The sequence below is a fragment of the Drosophila serrata genome, unplaced genomic scaffold, assembly GCF_035046125.1.
Source record: "Drosophila serrata isolate PLE 108 unplaced genomic scaffold, ASM3504612v1 contig_217, whole genome shotgun sequence".
Classification (NCBI taxonomy): Eukaryota; Metazoa; Arthropoda; class Insecta; order Diptera; family Drosophilidae; genus Drosophila; species Drosophila serrata.
In genome coordinates this window covers 2241851-2261336 of record NW_028257115.1, presented here as the reverse complement: position 1 = coordinate 2261336, position 19486 = coordinate 2241851, and the positions used below count along the sequence as shown (strand labels likewise).

Below are 19486 nucleotides of genomic sequence, written 5' to 3'. Positions count from 1 at the left end.
TATATAGCAGCAGATATCATTATCGATCTCTGAAGTGGGTATTCAGTATATTTAAATCAATTTTTTTTAAACGCTTACGTTGCTCATTGCTGTTCCCTATTATGCCCAAGATTTATTGAATGGTTAAATTGATTATTCCCTTTCTTTTTTCTCCTCTTTCACATATTTATCCCTATCCCTATGCTGCAGCCTCTACCAGGTGCGTTGTGGCCTGCGTGTATCACCCCGTCTGCCCGTCCAGGTGGAGACGAGCATACCGGATGCCAGCGGTCCCGGCAAACAGAACGGACACGCGAACGGCCCGGGTTCCGGATCCGGCTCCGGATCGGCCAACGCCACCGGCAATGCCACCGACCATGGCAGCAGCGACAGCGAGCGGGACGAATTGTCACCGGGTGAGGGCAGTGGGAACCTGGGAAGTGCCTCGCTGGCGGGCAGCTGCTCCTCCGCCTCGGTTATCAACGGCAGCGGCGCCTCGCGCATCTTTCAGATACTCTATCGGAATGAGGAGGTGCCTTTACGCGACATCATCCACTTTCGAAGTCATCTTCTAGGTGAGTAGCAAGAACTTGACTTAATAAATTTTTAATTAAATTACTACCCTGAAATCCTATATTAAATAGTACAAAAATATTGTTTAAAATGTTTGCCAAGTAGGCTAGGCTAGGCTAGAAATTTGCACTTTTGCGAGTGCCAAGAATGCGGAGAATTCCCCGTTGCCGCATTGGTGGCATTTCGGTGGCAAAAGCCAACCAAAAAACCAAAAAAAATAAAATCGACAAAAAAGAATAAAATGTCGCCCAGAGCATGGCTAACCAGACACCAAATCACTCGTCCAGTCAGCGGACACCAAAAACTTTCCGACCCGAAATGAGTTTATTGTTCGATTGGAAATATAAATCAAATTGTCAGAGACCGGACAAAGTTTGCCGCTGTCCCTGGAGCTCTGGGAAATGCTCCGCGCAGGGATCAGTGGGCGTGGCAGTGGGTGTGGAAATGGAGCCAGATGATGACCACACGGGACAGATGCCGAAACTTTCGGTTGGGGGAATATATTTCCACCTAATTGCATTTATTGCTGGCTGCAGCTAAAAGGATTTTCTGCAGCTCCTTCGCCTGGAAATGCAATTACGGCAAGTTGCGGAAAACTCCTTTTAGAAGCCACTGCTTCTGCCTTATTTTCTGCCAAAGAAAATGGAAAAACTTGGCCACACATTGACCCAGTTTTCTTTTTTCTTTCTGTTAACACACAAAGACGCACACAAGGTAGAAGAAGGCCAAGTGAAAAGTGAAATAAAAAGTAAACAATTCAGTAATAGATTATGCCAGCAGATCGAATAAAAAAGAGCTACAAAGTGTGAAAACTGTGTTTAACTTTATGAAAAGTTTTCGTAATTATTCTTAACACAAGGCAGAAACTTGAACTCTTTCAATGCAATTTAAAGCTATTAAAGTTGATACATATTACATAATACATTACAGCATGGATCATTAAGGAAAGTATATTTTTTTCAACTCGCTAAACGTTTATATAGTAATCCAAAATAAAAATATATTTAACACGCGGCACAGAGTACCTCATAAAACACTATAAAATTCTCATAAAAAAACAAAGGCGGGGAAAATACAAAATTGAAAGTAAATTTTCGCATCAACAAGGGGCGGAATAAAAGCGGAAAACACCAGGAAAATATAAATACATATATAAACACACACACGAAGCGTGAATATGGTGGATAAAAATATATAAAGAGATATTTTTATTCGAATATTTATGGGGGCATTGTGTAAGGGAATAAAAAGCGCAAGGTGCCGGCATTTTGCTCTCGAAAAAGTGCGAGAATGATGAGCACTTGACAGACAGCGCCTATTTCCCCCACAGTTTCCCCCACAGTTTCCCCTAGCCTTTCCTAGCTCAACTTGAGCCCTTATTGTTTTTTTGCTTTGCCTTTCTTTCGGCCAACAAACAATGGAAACATCATCCACTTGGCTGCTGGGTAAAGTGATTAATTCATTTGGACAAGTTTCCCAAGCATGTGTGTGGGGTGGAATCTGGTGGGGGAATCCGCAGAGGAGCCACCGCAGGAACCAGCAACAAGAGTAACTTTTTACTTGACAGCTTTCAGTCTCTGTTGTTGATGTTTCGCGTGTGTGTGTGTCGTGTGTGTATGCGATTGTTTTGGTTTTCCTCGAAACGTCCTGCGCTTTTCCGCTTCCTCCCCCTAACTGTGCCATTTATCTTCTCGCACGAGCAGGCAGGAAAAAATTGGGTTCAAATATGGGAGAGCAAAGAAAGTTGATAGACTTTATATTCTAGGGATTTTTGTTAATGAAAAAATGTCAAATACACACAAGAAATCCTAACTTTTAAAGAATTAGAACGACGTTGAGTACTTTACAATTTAATTATAGATTTAAATACCTATTTTTAGTACTACTTCATACTTCTTTCCATTTGTTTTAACTATATTGTCTAGACAATTGCTATTTTCTTTCGGTGCACACTTGTATAATGGGTTACTGCAGCGCACAGACAATAAAATAAACTGTGTCGAGCTGTGGAGACTCTTGTGAAAATCTCCTTCTCGGCATTTAAAATTATTCCAGCCAAAAGCAATTGTCACCACACGGACCACATGGCGGATGAGTGATGCGGGAGACCAAGCAAATCTCAACAAAGGATAAGGGAATGTTACAAAGCCTGCATCTCCTTTGGTTCTGTTTTATTGCCTTCTTCTGCCATGGGGATAAATCCTTATTTTATGAAAACAAATGAATTTTATGGCTCTCCCCACCCCCCGCACACACACGTGGACCGAGATTCCTAAGTAGCTGCCCCATAAAACACCATCGACATGGCAAGCAAATTGAATTTGATTAACATTTTCACTCAGTGGGGAGGAGTTATGGAAGGGGCAGGATATGGAGACTGTGAAAGGAAAACATTGGTAAACTCTGATGGTTATTATTATGGAGTGGCAGGTGGAATAATCGCAGATATTGATGGATTCTGAAAATGTGTGGGCGGCGCCGATTAAGTTTAGCTCACTTGTTGCTTAAGGCAGCTAAAAAGCTTTAATGAAAAAAATACCGGGATAAAGCATATCGAATATTTTTTTATAGCGATATCCTGCCAACTTTACGAGTTCATAAAAAATATTATTCAGCTATTCGCCAAATATATGATACGCAAAAATTATGGCCTTAAATAAAAATATGTAATTTTACCAGCTTAGCTTTTTTTGTAAAATCTGTATGGGTTTCCTTTTTTTATTGAAATATAAACAAGAAAGGACCTTAATTTGGGAAGTTTTAAGTTTATGTACCCTTTTAGTTTGCAATCGAATTATAGGATCAAATCGAAAATCGATCATAGCTTCATATATTATCATTCTTTGAATCAATATTTATTTTTATATAAAAATTTGTTCTACAAGTCAAAGTTTAAAAACCTCATAACTAATCATAACTGATCATAGCTTCATATATTATCATTCTTTGAATCAATATTTATTTTTATATAAAAAATATAATATATATATATAAATATATATATATAATTTGTTCTACAAGTCAAAGTTTAAAAACCTCATAACTAAGCCAAAAATTCATTAATTTTAATTCGGAATGCTTTCCTATATTATTTTTTAGTAGGGTTATAAATCTTATATATAAATTTTAACATTTTAAAAAATTCAAATTTTTATCAAGTTTTTACAATTTTAACAATGCAGATAAAATGTGGAAAAAATTAAGAAAAAAAATTTCCCCAAAAGTGAGTTAGATCGACTCGCCTGTTCGTGCTGATCAAGAATATATATGGTTTATAGTGTCGGAAATGATTCCTTTACTTTGTTTTAAGCTTCTGATTAAAATTAGAATTTTCTGCAAGCATAGCATACGTTGCGTATACGTAACGTGAAAACCCTTAAATTAAGTATACGCCATGTGTGTCTTAAGGGAAAATAGTTTCAAAGTTTATAAAGATAAGTAGTTCCAGTTAAAAAGCAAGTTAAGCTACAAAATAATAAGATCGCATCGAAAATCGATCAAATTTCGGTATTTATAAATATTAAATATTATAATAACATTTTTTCGACAATCCAAAATTACAAAACCTCATAACTAAGCCAAAAATTCGTTGATATTAATTTGGAAACCTGTTCTGTGCTAGTTTGTATTAGGTTAACAACACTTAATACTAAATAAAATAATTCAGCCCCTTGTAAAATTTAAAAATAAGGATAAGTTACGGATAAGGATAGGTTTCGGAAAGGGGAAAAGTATATAATATAATATTTAAGAAAAGAATTTAAGCCTTTATTCTTAGTCAACTAATCTAGCAAAAACATAAACTTATCCAAGTAAACTTAATGGCCTGCCATGTCATTGGAGTAAACATTGAAACCTAATTGATTGAGGAGCTTCCCAGAAACAAGTCCATCGAACTAGGACAACATTTTCCTGACTCATCGATTCCTTGGTTTCCGGCCAACGATATTTGTGGCCTCTCAATGAATTTTGAGTTGTCTTTGCCGCATGCACACCCGGACATTAACCCATTTTGTTTGGGGTTTAGGGGCAGGCCACCCGCCACTTCCGGTGGTACGAGTAGCTACCACCCCCTCTTGGGGAACCTAAACGAAAATCAATAGGAAAACAAATAAGCCGAAGACGGAATTGAAATCGACTGCTGGAAATATGTTGGGGAAATGGGAAATGCTTTACGGGGAAAGTGGACTCACTGTTTGCATGCAGGATTTTCTGCCGCATTTATTCCGGGGATTTGCAGTTCAATCAACCTCAAGATGCAGACTCCTTCTCAATATTGGGGATGCAAAACTAAGACTTAATTTTCTATTTTGCTATAAATATTATTCCACTACTTGTTATATATTAACTTTAATTTGTACGTTTCCTAATAGTAACTTTAATAACTTAACCCCTTGGAAACCCTGCTAAATCTTTAATCAACTTACACATCCCTGGTCATTCAAGATTTTTAAATTCCATTTGATTTTTTCATCTCTCAATTTCTCGCTTTTTTATGCAGTTGACAGTCGTCACCTGAAGGAGTCCATTGAACGGGCCGAGTTCTCCTTGCAGCTGGAGCTATGGTTTGGGGAACAAAACGGCTCCAGCAGCCTCAATGGACACGGAGGCAATGGCGGCGGCGATGGGAGAATGGGCAGCTTCTCTGGCGGCAGCACCACACTGACACTGGCCTCCACCAGGAGTCTGCAGTTGAACTTTCATCCGGGACGCGGCCTACACTATCACCTGCCGGTGCTGTTCGACTATTTTCACCTGGCGGCCATCAGCGTGGGCATTCATGCCAGTCTCGTGGCCCTCCATCAGCCCTACATCAAGTGAGTATAAAGGAAACACTCAGAGAAAAGAAGAAGATTCTCTTCAGAAAGAGAGAAAGAATTTGAGAAGCTTTAGAAATCAAATAGAAAAGGTATTACAAGGTGTTTAAAGAGTACATTTCTTGTACTTTAACCTCTAAAGAGTTCGTATTAATTTAATTTGCATTTCTGTGCTCTAAAGCATATTGTGCACTAATTCCTTATAGTGTAGCTAGGGGTTCGAGTGTCTGGTGTGATGCAAACTGGAGATGACAACATGATCTCTAATGTCAACGTTGATATAGTCATATTTTTCACAGTAAATTGAACGCAACGTGGGGGATGCATAAATCCAAGAAGGGGCCAGGAGTCCTCCACCTCGACCTCCTCTTGTGTCCTGTTGCGTGGGGACTGCAGCATCAGCGGAACACGACAGGACATAACAGGAGAGACGGGGACTACGTAGGCCAGTTACCCACACAAATCATTTCCAACTCATTAAAATTGCACACAGGCGACGAAGACCTCACCTCCTGCTCTTGCTCCTGCTGCCTGTGCATACAAAGAGCGCAGGATAAAAATGTCGAGGCATAAATTTTAATGACTCTCCCATTGCAATTGTCCTTTGCCTGCTGCTCCTGCTCCAGCTCGAGCTCCTGGAATGTTGCGACAAAAAAGTACACAAGCCAAGAACTAACAAGAAAGAAGGAGGATCTCAAACTCAAACTCCTTGCAAAGCTAAATTTTGACTTCCAGCTAAGTTTTATATCCTCCTTACAAATTTTTTCTCAACTAAAGTTTTGCATCCTGCGCCTAATTCTTTAATCTGTTTTGTATTGCCAAAAGAAAAAAAGTTCTGCTTTGGAGCCCCCAAATCCTCCTCCTTGTCGTAGCAATTTGTAGTCCTCGTGCGGAGGGAAATCCTTTTCGAACCAAATACGAAACAGAATTTGAAATTGACTCGACTCTGCGACTCCCCGGCTCTTTCGAATGAATAAAATATCATCTCATCTCGGGCAGCAGCAGCAGCAAGGAATCCCATGTCGACCTTGGCCTTTGGCCTGATGTGGATATTCATGCTGATTACACATCACCGAAGCGCCCCGGCGAAGCCGTAAATTGCCTGATTATCTCTCGGCATCGCAGCAGGATGAGGCAGGACCTCCAATCATGCCCAGAATCGGAGTCGGATTGGTTGCGGGGGGAGGGGCGCGTGAAACTTTAAAGTGTTTCTGGGATTAAATCGTTAGCGAATGATTTTCTTGGCTTTTAGGCCATGAAAAACTTTTCAGGTTTCCCGGGGCATGGAATAATAAAGCATTTCCTTTTTCCTTGTCAAAGTTTAACATTCGAAATGTCCTGGGAAATCCTCGTTTTAAAACTTTTTGTTGTATTCCATATAGTTTCTTCTGAGGATTTCACTTAAGAATGATTTCTTTCTTTCTTTACTACAATTTTTAATTCAATCTTTGAAGTCTTTGTGCATGAGTTCACAATGAACTTAGTTCCTTTAATTAGTTTGTTTTCTTATAAGATACTTTAGAAATACTGTAAATTATTCCTTTCCAAATTCATCAATAAGTAGATGTTCCTTTTATAACTTTATGTAATTATTTCTACTATATCTATTTTGCATATATTTTGTAAATATGATATCTGGCATATAAGGACTACTATCCCTATTTCACCTATCATATCTTTATCACACTTAGATCTTCTTGAAAGAGATTCCATAGTTCAAAGTTAACCATGGTATCATTTATTATAATCTCCGATTCATTTATTTCATTTTTGCGCTCCAACGATATATATTTGGTAATGATACAATCCAAAATATATTCGTATTATCCATACCAATATATCACCCTTAAAAACGGAACCAACACCACAGGCGAAGCATGTTCTCGTACATGAAATTCTGGTAAGAAATCATCATAAATCTTCGTAAAGTTTCGTAACTTCGTAAACTGTATAAAACTCGTACTCAAATTCACTCGGTTCACGTAGATGGTGTAGTTTCTGTGGCCAGGAAAGCTTGCTATACATATATGTCTGTCCGAGTGTCTCTTTCTATATATTAGCCACATTTTATTTGTGTATAAATCTCTATGGTATATAGTAATTATTAGCTGCAAATCAGTGTTCACTTGTTCACTCTGTAGTTCACTTGTAAAATGTCCAAATTTAAAATTAAATTATTTTGAAGAATGAAGACCTTATCAGGACTTTATTAAATATTAAAATAAACAAGTGAACACTTGAATGATCACCTCCACTGAAGAGCAACATATTTCGTATGCTTCCTACACATTAAAGTCTAATTCCTGATATTTTTGTGAAATGTTCTCCATTTTTTTCCAGTGCTCCTCGCAGCTCGAAACCCTGGAGTGCCGGCAAGTTGAGCTGCCGGGGAAATACCTCGCCGGGTCCCCTGGAGGCGGTGTTCTTTGGACCCCAAATAGGTGGCACCACCAAGTGCAGCGGCGGTCCCGCCGGACGACTGCTCCAGTCCCGGGCCATTCATCGGGAGATCTGCTGCCTCCTCCTGGGCGCCATCGAACAGTTGAAGGCGACTCTAAATGAGTTTAGCACTGTGCTCCCGCCAAGCATCAACTCGCAGATCGGATCGCCGCCCCTGAGGGAGAACGATACAGGGGAGCGACTTCAGCTGCTGCTGGATCAGGCCAAGCAATTGGAGGCGGAGGAGGACTTTGCCATTCGTGCCAATTCCGACATTGCCCAGCTGTGTGCGGAGAGCATATTCTGGTGGCGCCGCGTGCTCCTGGCCTCCCGATCCTCCACGGCTGTGCACACGCTGCTGGCGCGTAAACATCACATCCTGAGGGTGCGACGCTTCGCCGAGGGTTTCTTTGTGCTGGAACAACCGCGTCATGCGGCTGCCGCTGGATGTCAGGAGCAGGCCAATGGTTCACCATCGCCGGGTCACTGTCAGGGCTATTTGGCCATTGCAGAGCTGGCGCGAAGGAGCCGCTACCTACAGTCCCTGCCTCCACTTCCCGTTCACTGTACGCCAATCGATGGAGACGCCTCCTCGCTGCCCCTCATCTTCGAAGATCGCTACGTGACACCGGGTAGCAGCTATGGACGAAGGCGCTCCGGCAGTGATACCCAGCTGGATGAATCGGTGTCTATTGCCGGTGGGGTGGGCAGCTGTCAGAAGAAGAAGGTGGATAAGACGCACTCGAGCAGCAGCCTGAATGGTATTAAAGACTGCCTGGCCTGCCACTTCGATTACGATTACCCGCAGACAAATGGCTCGGGTCCGGCTCATCCGCATGCCAAGTGCGTCGTCACACCGCGCTTCGCCTTGGGCGGTGAGGTACTCCAGGCCAGTCTGACCATAGCTCCCAGCAAGGAGCAGGCGCCGGCTCCTCCACCTCCCACAGCGGTACTACGTCACAACCTCTCCCGGCACTCGGTCACCGGTCTGCTGGAGGATCTCGATCTGGATTCCAGTGTTCCGGCGCGGCATAGCAAATCCCTGGACCAACTCGATGGCTGTGATGGATTGCCCACGAATCCGGTGCCACCCATGACCAACCACACTTTACCCCGCCTTCAGGCCGATGATCTGATGAGAAATATTTGTGAGTTCCGGCAGCGCTACGGGAAGTTCGATTACCTGCACGAGATCAAGCTGCTGAATCCTCCCAAGCATCAGCACAGCAACACTCAGCAACAGGGACAGTCGGCGCAGCAGGGTCAGCAATGCACCAATGGCTACAACTCACTTCCCAAGTCGATGGTGCCGCCGAGGAACTCATATCCGCCACCACCGCCCACGCAGCACACGACGATGCCTCGGAGTAGCTCCTCGCAAATACCGCGTGCCGTGGAGATTGCCCGCGTGAGGGTGTCGGACATCAAGGAGATGCTGCGCCAGGGCCAACTCAGGAAAGAGTCCAGCAGCTCCGAGAGCGACATGATGCAGAAGCTCCAGATGTTGAGCTCCAACAGTGTGCCCTTCCGACTCGAGGGAGCTAGCGGTGGCAATGGCAATGGAACGAGCAACAACAACACCACCAGCAGCGATCCCAACACCAGCGGATTCAGTGAATCCCTGCCCAATCTGGCTCCTCCGCCCGAATTCGATTCGGACTCGCAGTTGAGGCGTCAAAGGAGCAACTCCACCTCCTCGCTGAGCGAAGAGAGCGGCTGGGTGAGTAGCCGGAGAAGCTCTCTGGCCATCTCCAGTCCAGACACCATCACCAGCACGGCGGGTCTGAACAATCAACGGCAGCGGCACACTCAGCTTAACCTGGGCATGGGCATGGCCATGGAGACACGCCTGAACGGGGAACAGCTGCGCCTGCGCCTCCAGAAGGTACTGGAGCAGCAACAGCTCCAGCAGCAGCATCCGCACAAGACGCGGAAGAGACAGGCGGCAACCTCCAGTCAAAGCAGAACACCGGCCCGTCAGCCACCTGAGGTACACAAGAAGGTGTCCTCGGTGACGGTGAATATCAAGAGGGAGCGCTCTCGCTTCCAGTTGGACAGACTGCGTCATCTGCCCAACGGAGAGTCCACGGAGGTGGAGGAGATGGAGCCGCCGCCGCGTAGGAATCGCCACAAGACTGCCGCCTCTACGGGAAAATCCAAGTCGGACTTTGACATCACGAGCCTAAAGGATATGCAGCCGCTGGACGCCGTCTGCCTGCCGCCACCTCAGCAGTTTCAAGACCAAGAACAGGAGCTGGCTTTGGTTGCCCTGGCTCCACCGCCGCCCGACGAATTCCGCGATCCGCCACCAGAGCCAGCACCCTCCGCAGCACCTCTACCTGTTCCTTCTACCGTTGCCATTTCCGCTGCAGTTCCCCTTCCCGCCTCACTTCCTCCCAGTGGCAAAGCCAAGATCCAGGTGACCTGTCATCTGCCACCGCCGCCGCTCAAGGAACGCCAACCGGTGGGTGCCATTGATAATCCAGTGTACCACATCTACGAGTCCCTGCGACCGATCTCCACGCCGGCCATCTTCACCAATAAGCCCGTACTGAAATCGCACAGCCTGGCGGAGCTGAAGAGGCCACAGAATCTCCCAAATCCTCTGAGCCATCAATGCAAGTCACATGCCATCAACGGCAATAATGGCTTGGATGCCGAGCAGGACGAGAACAAAGAGAACTCCAATGGCCAGGTGCGGGTGGCCAAGCCACCGGGCAATCCCTCCGGAAAGCACAAACGGAAGGGACAGGGCTCTGCCGCTGTGCAGGAGGCACCGCCCAGCATCTCGCTGCTGGAGTTCGAGAAGTACCGCGAGGAGTTCCGCAAGCAGATCAAGTACCAGGGCAGCATATACTCGGACTACGTCCAGCTGGCCTCCGAGCTTCCCTATTTCTACATCAGCGATGAGTACCGCGCCTTCTCCCCCAACGGCATGCATCTGGTCATCTGCGTCCACGGGTTGGATGGCAACTCGGCGGATTTGAGGCTGGTGCGTACTTACCTGGAGCTGGGACTCCCAGGAGTGAACCTAGAGTTTCTCATGTCGGAACGGAACCAGGGAGACACCTTCTCTGACTTTGACACCATGACTGATCGGTGAGTTTGAATTTTTGAGTTATAGGAATATCTAATCTTCTCTTTGGGGTCTTCCCTTTAGGCTGGTAACCGAGATACTCTACCATATCGATAGCTGCGCTCTGAATCCAGTTCGCATCTCATTTGTGGCCCATTCCCTGGGCACGATTATTGTGAGGAGCGCCTTGGCCAGGCCTCAGATGCGTCCTCTGCTGCCGCGTCTGCACACCTTCCTCTCGCTCTCGGGTCCGCACTTGGGTACTCTGTACAACACCAGTGGACTGGTCAATATGGGTAAGGAAACGAGTACCAGGAACCTCAAGGATCCTTATTTAATTTGTAATCCCCCTCAGGCATGTGGTTCATGCAAAAGTGGAAGAAATCCGGTTCCCTGCTGCAGCTCTGCATGCGGGACACCACCGATATGCGAAACAGTTTCCTGTATAGGCTCAGCCAAAGGAGCACCCTGCATCACTTTAAGAATATCCTGCTCTGCGGCTCCAGCCAGGATCGTTATGTGCCAGCGCATTCCGCCAGACTAGAGCTGTGCAAGGCGGCCATGCGGGATAGCTCCACGTTGGGCACCATTTACAGGTGATACTTGTTTAAATGTTGCCTAGAAGACAATTTATTATAAATACCTCTCATATTTATATTCCAGGGAAATGGTTCACAACGTCATAGCCCCAATTTTAGCCCGGCCGGAACTGACTTTGGCCCGCTTCGATGTCCATCACGCTTTGCCCCATACGGCTAATACACTAATTGGTCGGGCGGCTCACATAGCTGTCCTGGACTCGGAGTTATTCATTGAGAAATTTATGCTAATCGCTGGCCTCAAGTACTTCAGTTAACCAGATCAAAAGCGTCTCAAGGAACCAAAATTACTGCTGACTTTTTAAATGATCTTTAGTAGAGTCCTATAGAGTTCATCGAAAGTATAGTACATGCTCGAAAGGGTCAATATCACATTTACTAGGTTAATCCCTTGATGAAATCCTTATTTTATGCTGATTTATTTTAATCTTTATATATATTTTACTCAAAATATTTGACAAAGTTCCTAATAACATTTATTTACTTAGTTTTAAACTCAGAACTGTATTCTTTGTTGTGCCACTATTAATTTGTTTATTTTTTTTAATCTTCAGTTTAATTTTAATCAACTTAAAACCCTTCCCAGCCTGTATTTTACTCACACATTAACCTAATATAAAGAACTAGTTAAAAAACAGGGTACTCATTAATTAAAGTCAGAACAAGAACCAGTGTCATCTGAGCCGCCAAACTGATTCCCATACAACCGAGAATTGGGACAAGGAATTTATTAAAGCAAATCGTTAGACTTGAATTTTTTACCAAAGCAACTCTTTTGTAGGGAATTGATATTCACTCACACAAAACCGCATACGAACAAATCAAAAAACCAAAGAATGTTTAATCAAAAACCTATAACCAAAATGGCGGCATAACTGTTGAAAACGTGTTACCGATACTTACATTTTATAGCTATAAGAGTTGATTGCATACGAAACCTAAAAAACAGAAGCCAAAGACATCATAAGTAGTGTTAAATTCAAGTTCAAAACTATACACGAGACTTTTTCGAAACGTTTGAATTGCGAAAGGAAAGTGAACGGAAACGGAAATCGAAACGGAGGCGGAAATAAAAACGATCATGTTGAGTATACGTAACTAACAATAGTAGTTGAGAACGGGGCGAGGCAAGGTTGCATTTGATTAAATTAGCAGAATAGTATTAGCAAATTTTAAGACTAATCAAGAAACAAAATCGCAGAGACGACAAAATGGTTTTTTCCAAATCTTTTTACTGCTAGACAAAAAGAGAACAAATTTAGAAGAACTAGAGTTAGAAGTAGAGGTACAGTTTGAACTAGTGAAGTTGTTGGTAGCTGGGTGCGTTTTAGGAAGAGCGTCAATTAAGTTAAGGGGAGGTGTAGAGGATTATTTGCAGGCTTAGGTTTTTCATTGGGAACAAGATTGATGCACGTGTAAAGCAGTTAGGACGAAACTTTTGCAAATTCTTAGCCTAGTCTTAGTCTATAACTCTGTCGTTTCTGAGCTTTTTCAAATCGTTGTTGTGAACTAATACTGTTTGTGACCCTACCAGAAATTGCATTCTTCGTGTGTATGTGTGTAACCGTCCTAAATGTAACGACTTTATCAACTTTGCTAACGCAACAACCAATATTTGTCTAAGTGGTTTTTAAAATGGTTTGTGTGCGTAAAAAAGAACTTTGAATGTGTATTTTGAAATGTTTCGTACGGCACTACGATTTAATAAATATATTCCATCAAAATTGTGCAAAAGATTCCCCTCAGTTGCAATTTAAATGTTTTCTTTTCGAATAAACTATGCTAAAATTGAATTTTAGTGGAACATACAAATAGTGTTTTATTTATTTAAGTGGGATATAATGCTTTGAAATGAATTTATTTGTTTTAATAATTTAAACATGCCTGCAAGTGAATAAAGAATAATTTACAAAAGATTGTTCCATTTTTATAACCTAGCAGAGTATTTTAATAATGTCAGAAGCTTCCAACGCAGTGAAGGTGTTATTTCCGGCTCACATATCATTAATATTCTTCACCAGCAACGAGAAAAGAAAAACTATACGAATAAAAACACATTTTTCGCTTAGTTATGATTCGATTTTGCATTTGTCTCTTAAACTGAAAGGATGTTCAAACTTCCGGAAGTTGTATTATTTTCATTTAAAAATACGTTGGCGCGCAGCAATCGGGGTATTTTTCCTAGTGGTGGAATTTGTTTTGAAAATGACGAAACAAAATTAATCGATAACATCGACATTGAAATCGATTCACTTCCATCTCTCACGAATAATTCGACTTTATTTATCTTTTCGCACAAAAAAAATCAAAACAAAGACCAACCAGTGCCAAAGATTCCCAACCAGAGAACAGCCCCCGATCAGAGTACTCTCCCATTCAAAATGGCAACGGCTGCACGACCTCCCTCGCTGCGTCTGGGGCAGCAGGACCTCAAGTGCCGCACGGGATGCGGATTCTATGGAACTCCCCAGAATGACGGCCTCTGTTCGATGTGCTTCCGAGAAAAGTTCAACGATAAGCAACGGAAGCTGAGGCGTAAGTCCCGCTAGCGGTTTTTCCCAACCCTCAGTCATGAAGTGGACCTTTGCAGAGAAGGCAGGCGAAACAGCGGGCCTGGCACCCGGCCACGCCCCTGGTTCCGCGGGCGGATCCACAGAGCGGAGATCCCCACAGCATGGTCACCACGGTCATGGGCGAGTGGAGCAGCAGCCAAGGAAGCAGGAAGCAGCAGAAACCTCAGGCACACTGCAGAAGAAGAAGTTCACAGCAGTTTTGCAGAAAACCCTGCAGGCGGGCGCCCAGAAAAGTAAGGCGGAAAGCCTTCGGTTCGAACTATTTATTTATCCACGGTATTCACAGTCACCCAGCAGCGCAGCCCTGTGCCGGATCCCACAGAGGGTCAGTTCCTGCTGCAGCTGCGCCAGCTCCGCATTCCCGATGATGGAAAACGAAAACTTAAACTGGAGATCCAGCGCTTGGACAGCGAAATACGCAAGTATATCACCGGTAACAGTCCCAAGAACGTGGACGAGCTGTCGGATGCCGTTCAGAATGCCTACACCAAGGTCTCGGATATCGTGCACAACGATCCCAGCTTTGAGATTGCCACCAACGAGGATCGCGATAGTGCCATAGACTTCTTTGAGAAGGTGGTGATGACGCAGAACCACAAGTGAGTCATCCGCAAGGCAGATATTACTGCCACAAGAAAGTTCGCTTATCTCTAAGGCGGGGATACACAATATTTTGCAGATTCCTCTTCAGTCCGTACTTCACCGAGGATGAGGACAGCGATGTGAAGGTTCAGAAGCGCATACGCCAGCTGAGCTGGATCACTGCCAAGCATCTGGACTGCAGCATCGACGAGGTCAATGCGGAGGCCAGGGATCTGGTGTACAATGCCATTTCAGAGCTGGTCGGCATTGATTCGTATTACTCGCCCCAGGAGAAGCTTCAGTGCACCGTGCGCTGTTGCCGGCACATCTTCGAGCTGCTGAAGCGGGCAACGGGAGGTCCGGCCAGTGCCGATGACTTCCTGCCCGCATTGATCTTTGTGGTGCTTAAGGCCAATCCCGTTCGCCTGCACAGCAACATAAATTTTGTGACGCGCTTCACGAACGCCTCGCGGGTGATGAGCGGCGAGGGAGGCTACTATTTCACCAATCTCTGTTCGGCCATTGCCTTTATCGAGAATCTGAATGGCGAGAGTCTGGGCATCAGCAGTGAGGAGTTCGGGGCGTTGATGTCGGGCCAGCAACCTTACAGTACGCCGTGGGAAAGTGCTCTTCTGGCCTGCGAAAGCCTGCACCTGATTTCGGAGAACATGAAACGGATGGAGGGGCTGCAGAAGAGGAACGCCTTAATAAGCTCAGGCATCGCTTCCTTCGAGAAGGAACTAATCGAGTTCCAAAGAGAGGTGACCGAGCGGGTGGACACCGTGATAGCCAAGGCGCCGCTTAACCTGCTACCCATCAAAACGCCTGCCTTTCTCATTGGGCAAGCCCGAGCACATCTCGTCAGCGAAAACGAGGCGGGACATTATCAAGCTAATGTGCTGAGTGCCGGCGGTTCATTGAACTCCCAATCTTTGACAGCAGCTACTAGCTTGGCAAAGCCTTCAATAGCGCCGGAGGATTCTGGTTTATCTCTGAAGGACACCAGTATTGGTTCCGTCGGCCGCCTGTCGCCGCTTCAACAGAATCTACAGGCAGCCGACAACCTCTTTGCTTCACCAATGTTCAATTATGTGGCCTTTGATGCCGTGTCCCTGTTGGAGGAACCCGTGACAGAAAGCAAAGACGGAGATGTCCTGATGCTGGGCTCCGAGTTCCAAGGCGGCCTGACCAACATCAACTACGACTTTGATCTGTCGGATCAGAGTGGGGAGAATAGCACTGCGGACGAGTCCAAGTTGAATCTTGACGAATTCGATCCTTTGGTTCAAAAGAGCAGCCCCGTTACCCAGAAGCCTCCGGCACTCCCGGAAACCCCTAGTCTGTTGGACAGCACCACGGATAGCTTGATAGACAGCGAAGTGCCGGGCACAGCTGTCCTGCTCCCATCGCCGTTAAAGCCCGAGGTGGCCAACTATCGGGGTTTCTCCAACTTTGATATTCCCAGCATATCCTGCAACACGGGCGACTTTAGTTCGCTGGGCCATGACGGAGTCGAGGAGCCCAAATAATTAGTAAATAAATAAGTCCCATTCTGGTCCCTGATCCCTGATTCCTCCCTGCACGTACAACTGTTGTAAATAGAGAAAAATAATATATATCTTGTAGTTAGCCCGACGCTTCACATCTAAACACTTTTCACATATTTATTTAACTTTTAGCTGTATGGCAAGGACGTTTAATAAAAGCAATTGAAAACCTAATAATTGTTGCTTTTAAAGTGGAAAACTGGAAGTTAAAGAATCGAATCAGAACCTATGTTTATAATATGCGAAATTTTAACAACAAAATTTAAATTCAAAAATCTTATTACTAAGCCAAAAAGGCTTTAACTTTAATTCGGAAATGACTTCTATGTTAGTTTTTAGTAGTTTAATAAATCTGCATTTTTGAAAAATTAAATTAATTAATTAATTTTGAAAATTAAATAATTAAAATTAAAATGTATATGATTTATAGGGTCGGAAATGGCTTTCGCAGCGTTAAAAGCTTCTGACTGAAATTATCACACCCTGCAAATAAACAAGACTATTATATTAAATGTTTTAATTCGAATAATAAAAAAAGGAATATTTACAAAAATAACATAAATAAATAATAAATAGAGTTCTTTTTATACAAATAATACTTCGGGAATAATCAACATGATAATAAAGGAACTAAAAATGTAAACGGATTTTTAAGGTTTTTTTTTTCCATTTTTTAATATTATTACAATTTTACCTAAAATACCAAGGTAAATATTTATATTTTAACTCATTAAAACGTTCTTTTATCAAAATAAGAAATGACAAACATTTGAAAAGATGTTTAGTATTTTTATGCTTCATTCCAATAAACTAGGGCTGTCAAATAAACATAATTATATCGATATTTTATTAGGAAATAAATTATCGTGCTTTTTTTATAATCTAAGAGCCAATTAAAGAAATTAAATCACATTATTAATTTTGCTTAAGGTAAGTTAATCCCATTGTTTCCATTACATAAAATTAAGAAGCGTTCTAAAATAATTTCTAGATAAACCATTTTTCCTGCCAAAAAAATAAAAATAAAATAATATTAAAATGATTATATTATAATCTGAAAATATTAGTTATTTTTGTTTCTTCTTGAAAATATTTTTAATACAGACATTTTTTAAATATCTGACAACCCTACGATGTACCCGAGAGTTTGTTGCTTCTCTCATATGTAGCCAGAACGAATCTCGTTCAATCTCCGCCAGACAGTCTCATTTTTTGCCTTGAACCGGACGGATCCAATAAGCCGGAGAAATGTCGAATAACAAAACCCGGATGGTGCTGCTACTTGTTGTGGCCATCGTCGGCGCGGCAATTGCCTCCAGCATTCCGGACGATTTGGCCCACAATCCCCTTGAATACGATTCACTCCACAACAAACACTTCGACGGCGGCGAGCACAATTCCCAGTTCGACCACGAGGCCTTCCTGGGCCCCGATGAGTCCAAGAAGTTCGATGGCCTTACGCCCGAGGAGAGCAGGCGTCGGTTGGGCCTGATTGTGGACCGCATCGATGAGAATAAGGATGGGCTTATCAATCTGTCGGAGCTCAAGAACTGGATCGCCTACACCCAGCGGCGGTACATCGAGGAGGATGTGAACCGCGTTTGGAAACGTAACAATCCGGATAACAACAAAACAATAAATTGGGAGACTTACCAGAAGGCCGTTTACGGTTTCTTGGACGATTTGAGCCCCGAAGAGCAGGAAGAGGAGGATAATGGTGGGTACTGGGGGGATTATCTCAAGGGAACCTGGGTCTCTTGTGATTTTAATGGTTTTAAAAGCCAGATCTTGTAGTTAAAATAACTTTTATATGATCTTCTATGTCACTTATAATAATTTTAGTTATATTACAATATTCTTTAGTATTTGATGATTTTTAATTTAATTTTTAAAGGTGTCAGCTACAAAAACATTCTAAAACGTGATCGTTTCCGCTGGTCGACGGCTGACAAGGACTTGGATGATTGTCTCACCAAGGAGGAGTTCACTGCCTTTCTGCATCCCGAAGATCATCCCTCAATGAAGGATCTGGTGCTGCACGAGACATTCAGTGATTTGGACAAGGACAAGGATGGGAAGATCTCTGTGGATGAGTATATTGGAGACATGTTCCGACCCTCCAGTGAGGATGATGAAGAGCCCGAGTGGGTGGCCAATGAGCGTGAAGCCTTCTCTCTGCATCGCGATATCGACAACGATGGCTATTTGAATGAGGAGGAGGTGAAGCTGTGGATCACGCCCCAGGACTTTGATCACTCGGAGACTGAGGCCAAGCATCTGATCTTTGAGGCTGATGTCGATCATGACGAGCAGCTGACCAAGGCGGAAGTTCTGGACAAATACGATGTCTTCGTAGGCTCCCAGGCCACCGATTTCGGAGAGGCCCTTGCCCGCCACGACGAGTTCTAGGGCCTAGAGATTAATAATGATTAAGAATGATCATACATCTGTATGTAAGAATCTCCAACTTCGAATGCCAAATATCTTGTAAAACTTCCCTAGACGATAAGACGATTGAGAGTACATTATACAATGACATGAATGCGAGGATCCCGACTAATTGATTTGATGTGATTTGTTTAATTGAAAGGCGTCCACGTCAGCTCTTGTGGAGCATCGACAGCCACGTCACTGGAACGGACGCACACACAGTCACACACTAGCATGACCCCTGCCCCCATTTTTCCCGGTCCTCGCCATAGATACGCCACCGCATTTGCCTGTGTAACATACATACATAAACATAAATGATTTTCGCTGTTGCCTCGATTCACTTCCAGCTGCGAGAACATTCCGTGACCATATGTGTGAGCGAAATGAGAGAGTGCACTGGAAATAAATGTGGAAAAGGTCAAAGAAAGGAAAATTGTAAATAAATCCTTTGGATCGTAGTCAAAAATTTTACTTAAAATAAAAGGCGTGAGGCATTCATAAAATATTTGACACCTTATGTTAATTTATATAAATCTAGAAAATATCCTAGAGAAATATATTATGTATAAAAAATTATTATAGATAAACCAGTCATCACAGTCCCCATAAAGTTACCCAATTTTTTTAAAGTGCATTAGAACAAGAGAGGGGCGACAGCAATCGGTTACTTTGTTTTAAGCTGATTTTGATTATTTTGGGTTCTCGACTTTCGCCGAGATAAGCAAATAATTCGTTTTTCGGCTGTTGATAAGTCTGATGTCCCCTTTTTTGGTTAGTACAGTGAACACTCGCAAGTGATTTCAGTCATTTTCAGCCAGATGGCGGATGACTGATATATTCAGAAGGCGTAAACAAATGATGTGTGTGT

At 43.5% G+C, this 19486-nt stretch overlaps 3 protein-coding genes across 4 annotated transcripts in view; all 3 read left to right on the top strand.

Moving 5' to 3' along the window:
• The window catches only part of LOC110187629 (protein FAM135A), a 30056-nt gene extending 16761 nt beyond the window's left edge, over nt 1-13295 (top strand). The window contains exons 3-9 of one of the 2 annotated variants that reach the window (XM_020957037.2): nt 190-554; nt 5054-5369; nt 7240-7269; nt 7710-10907; nt 10969-11180; nt 11240-11480; nt 11548-13295. In XM_020957037.2, coding sequence (XP_020812696.2) covers nt 190-554; nt 5054-5369; nt 7240-7269; nt 7710-10907; nt 10969-11180; nt 11240-11480; nt 11548-11740 — 4555 coding nt within the window. In that variant the 3' untranslated portion in view covers nt 11741-13295. The remainder of the gene's footprint in view (nt 1-189; nt 555-5053; nt 5370-7239; nt 7270-7709; nt 10908-10968; nt 11181-11239; nt 11481-11547) is intronic. The other variant, XM_086829657.1, reaches the window with a different exon arrangement.
• Nucleotides 13296-13630: 335 nt separating this feature from the next.
• Nucleotides 13631-16359, top strand: Rabex-5 (Rabaptin-5-associated exchange factor for Rab5). Its single transcript, XM_020956431.2, has 4 exons — nt 13631-14018; nt 14074-14289; nt 14343-14655; nt 14736-16359. The coding sequence occupies exons 1-4, from the start codon at nt 13865-13867 to the stop codon at nt 16165-16167; spliced, it is 2115 nt and encodes a 704-aa protein (XP_020812090.2). The 5' UTR covers nt 13631-13864; the 3' UTR covers nt 16168-16359.
• Nucleotides 16360-17322: 963 nt separating this feature from the next.
• Nucleotides 17323-18732, top strand: scf (Calumenin B scf). Its single transcript, XM_020956420.2, has 3 exons — nt 17323-17902; nt 18080-18634; nt 18688-18732. Exons 1-2 carry the CDS (start codon nt 17434-17436, stop codon nt 18592-18594), a joined length of 984 nt encoding a protein of 327 aa, XP_020812079.2. The 5' UTR covers nt 17323-17433; the 3' UTR covers nt 18595-18634; nt 18688-18732.
• Nucleotides 18733-19486: the final 754 nt, after the last annotated feature.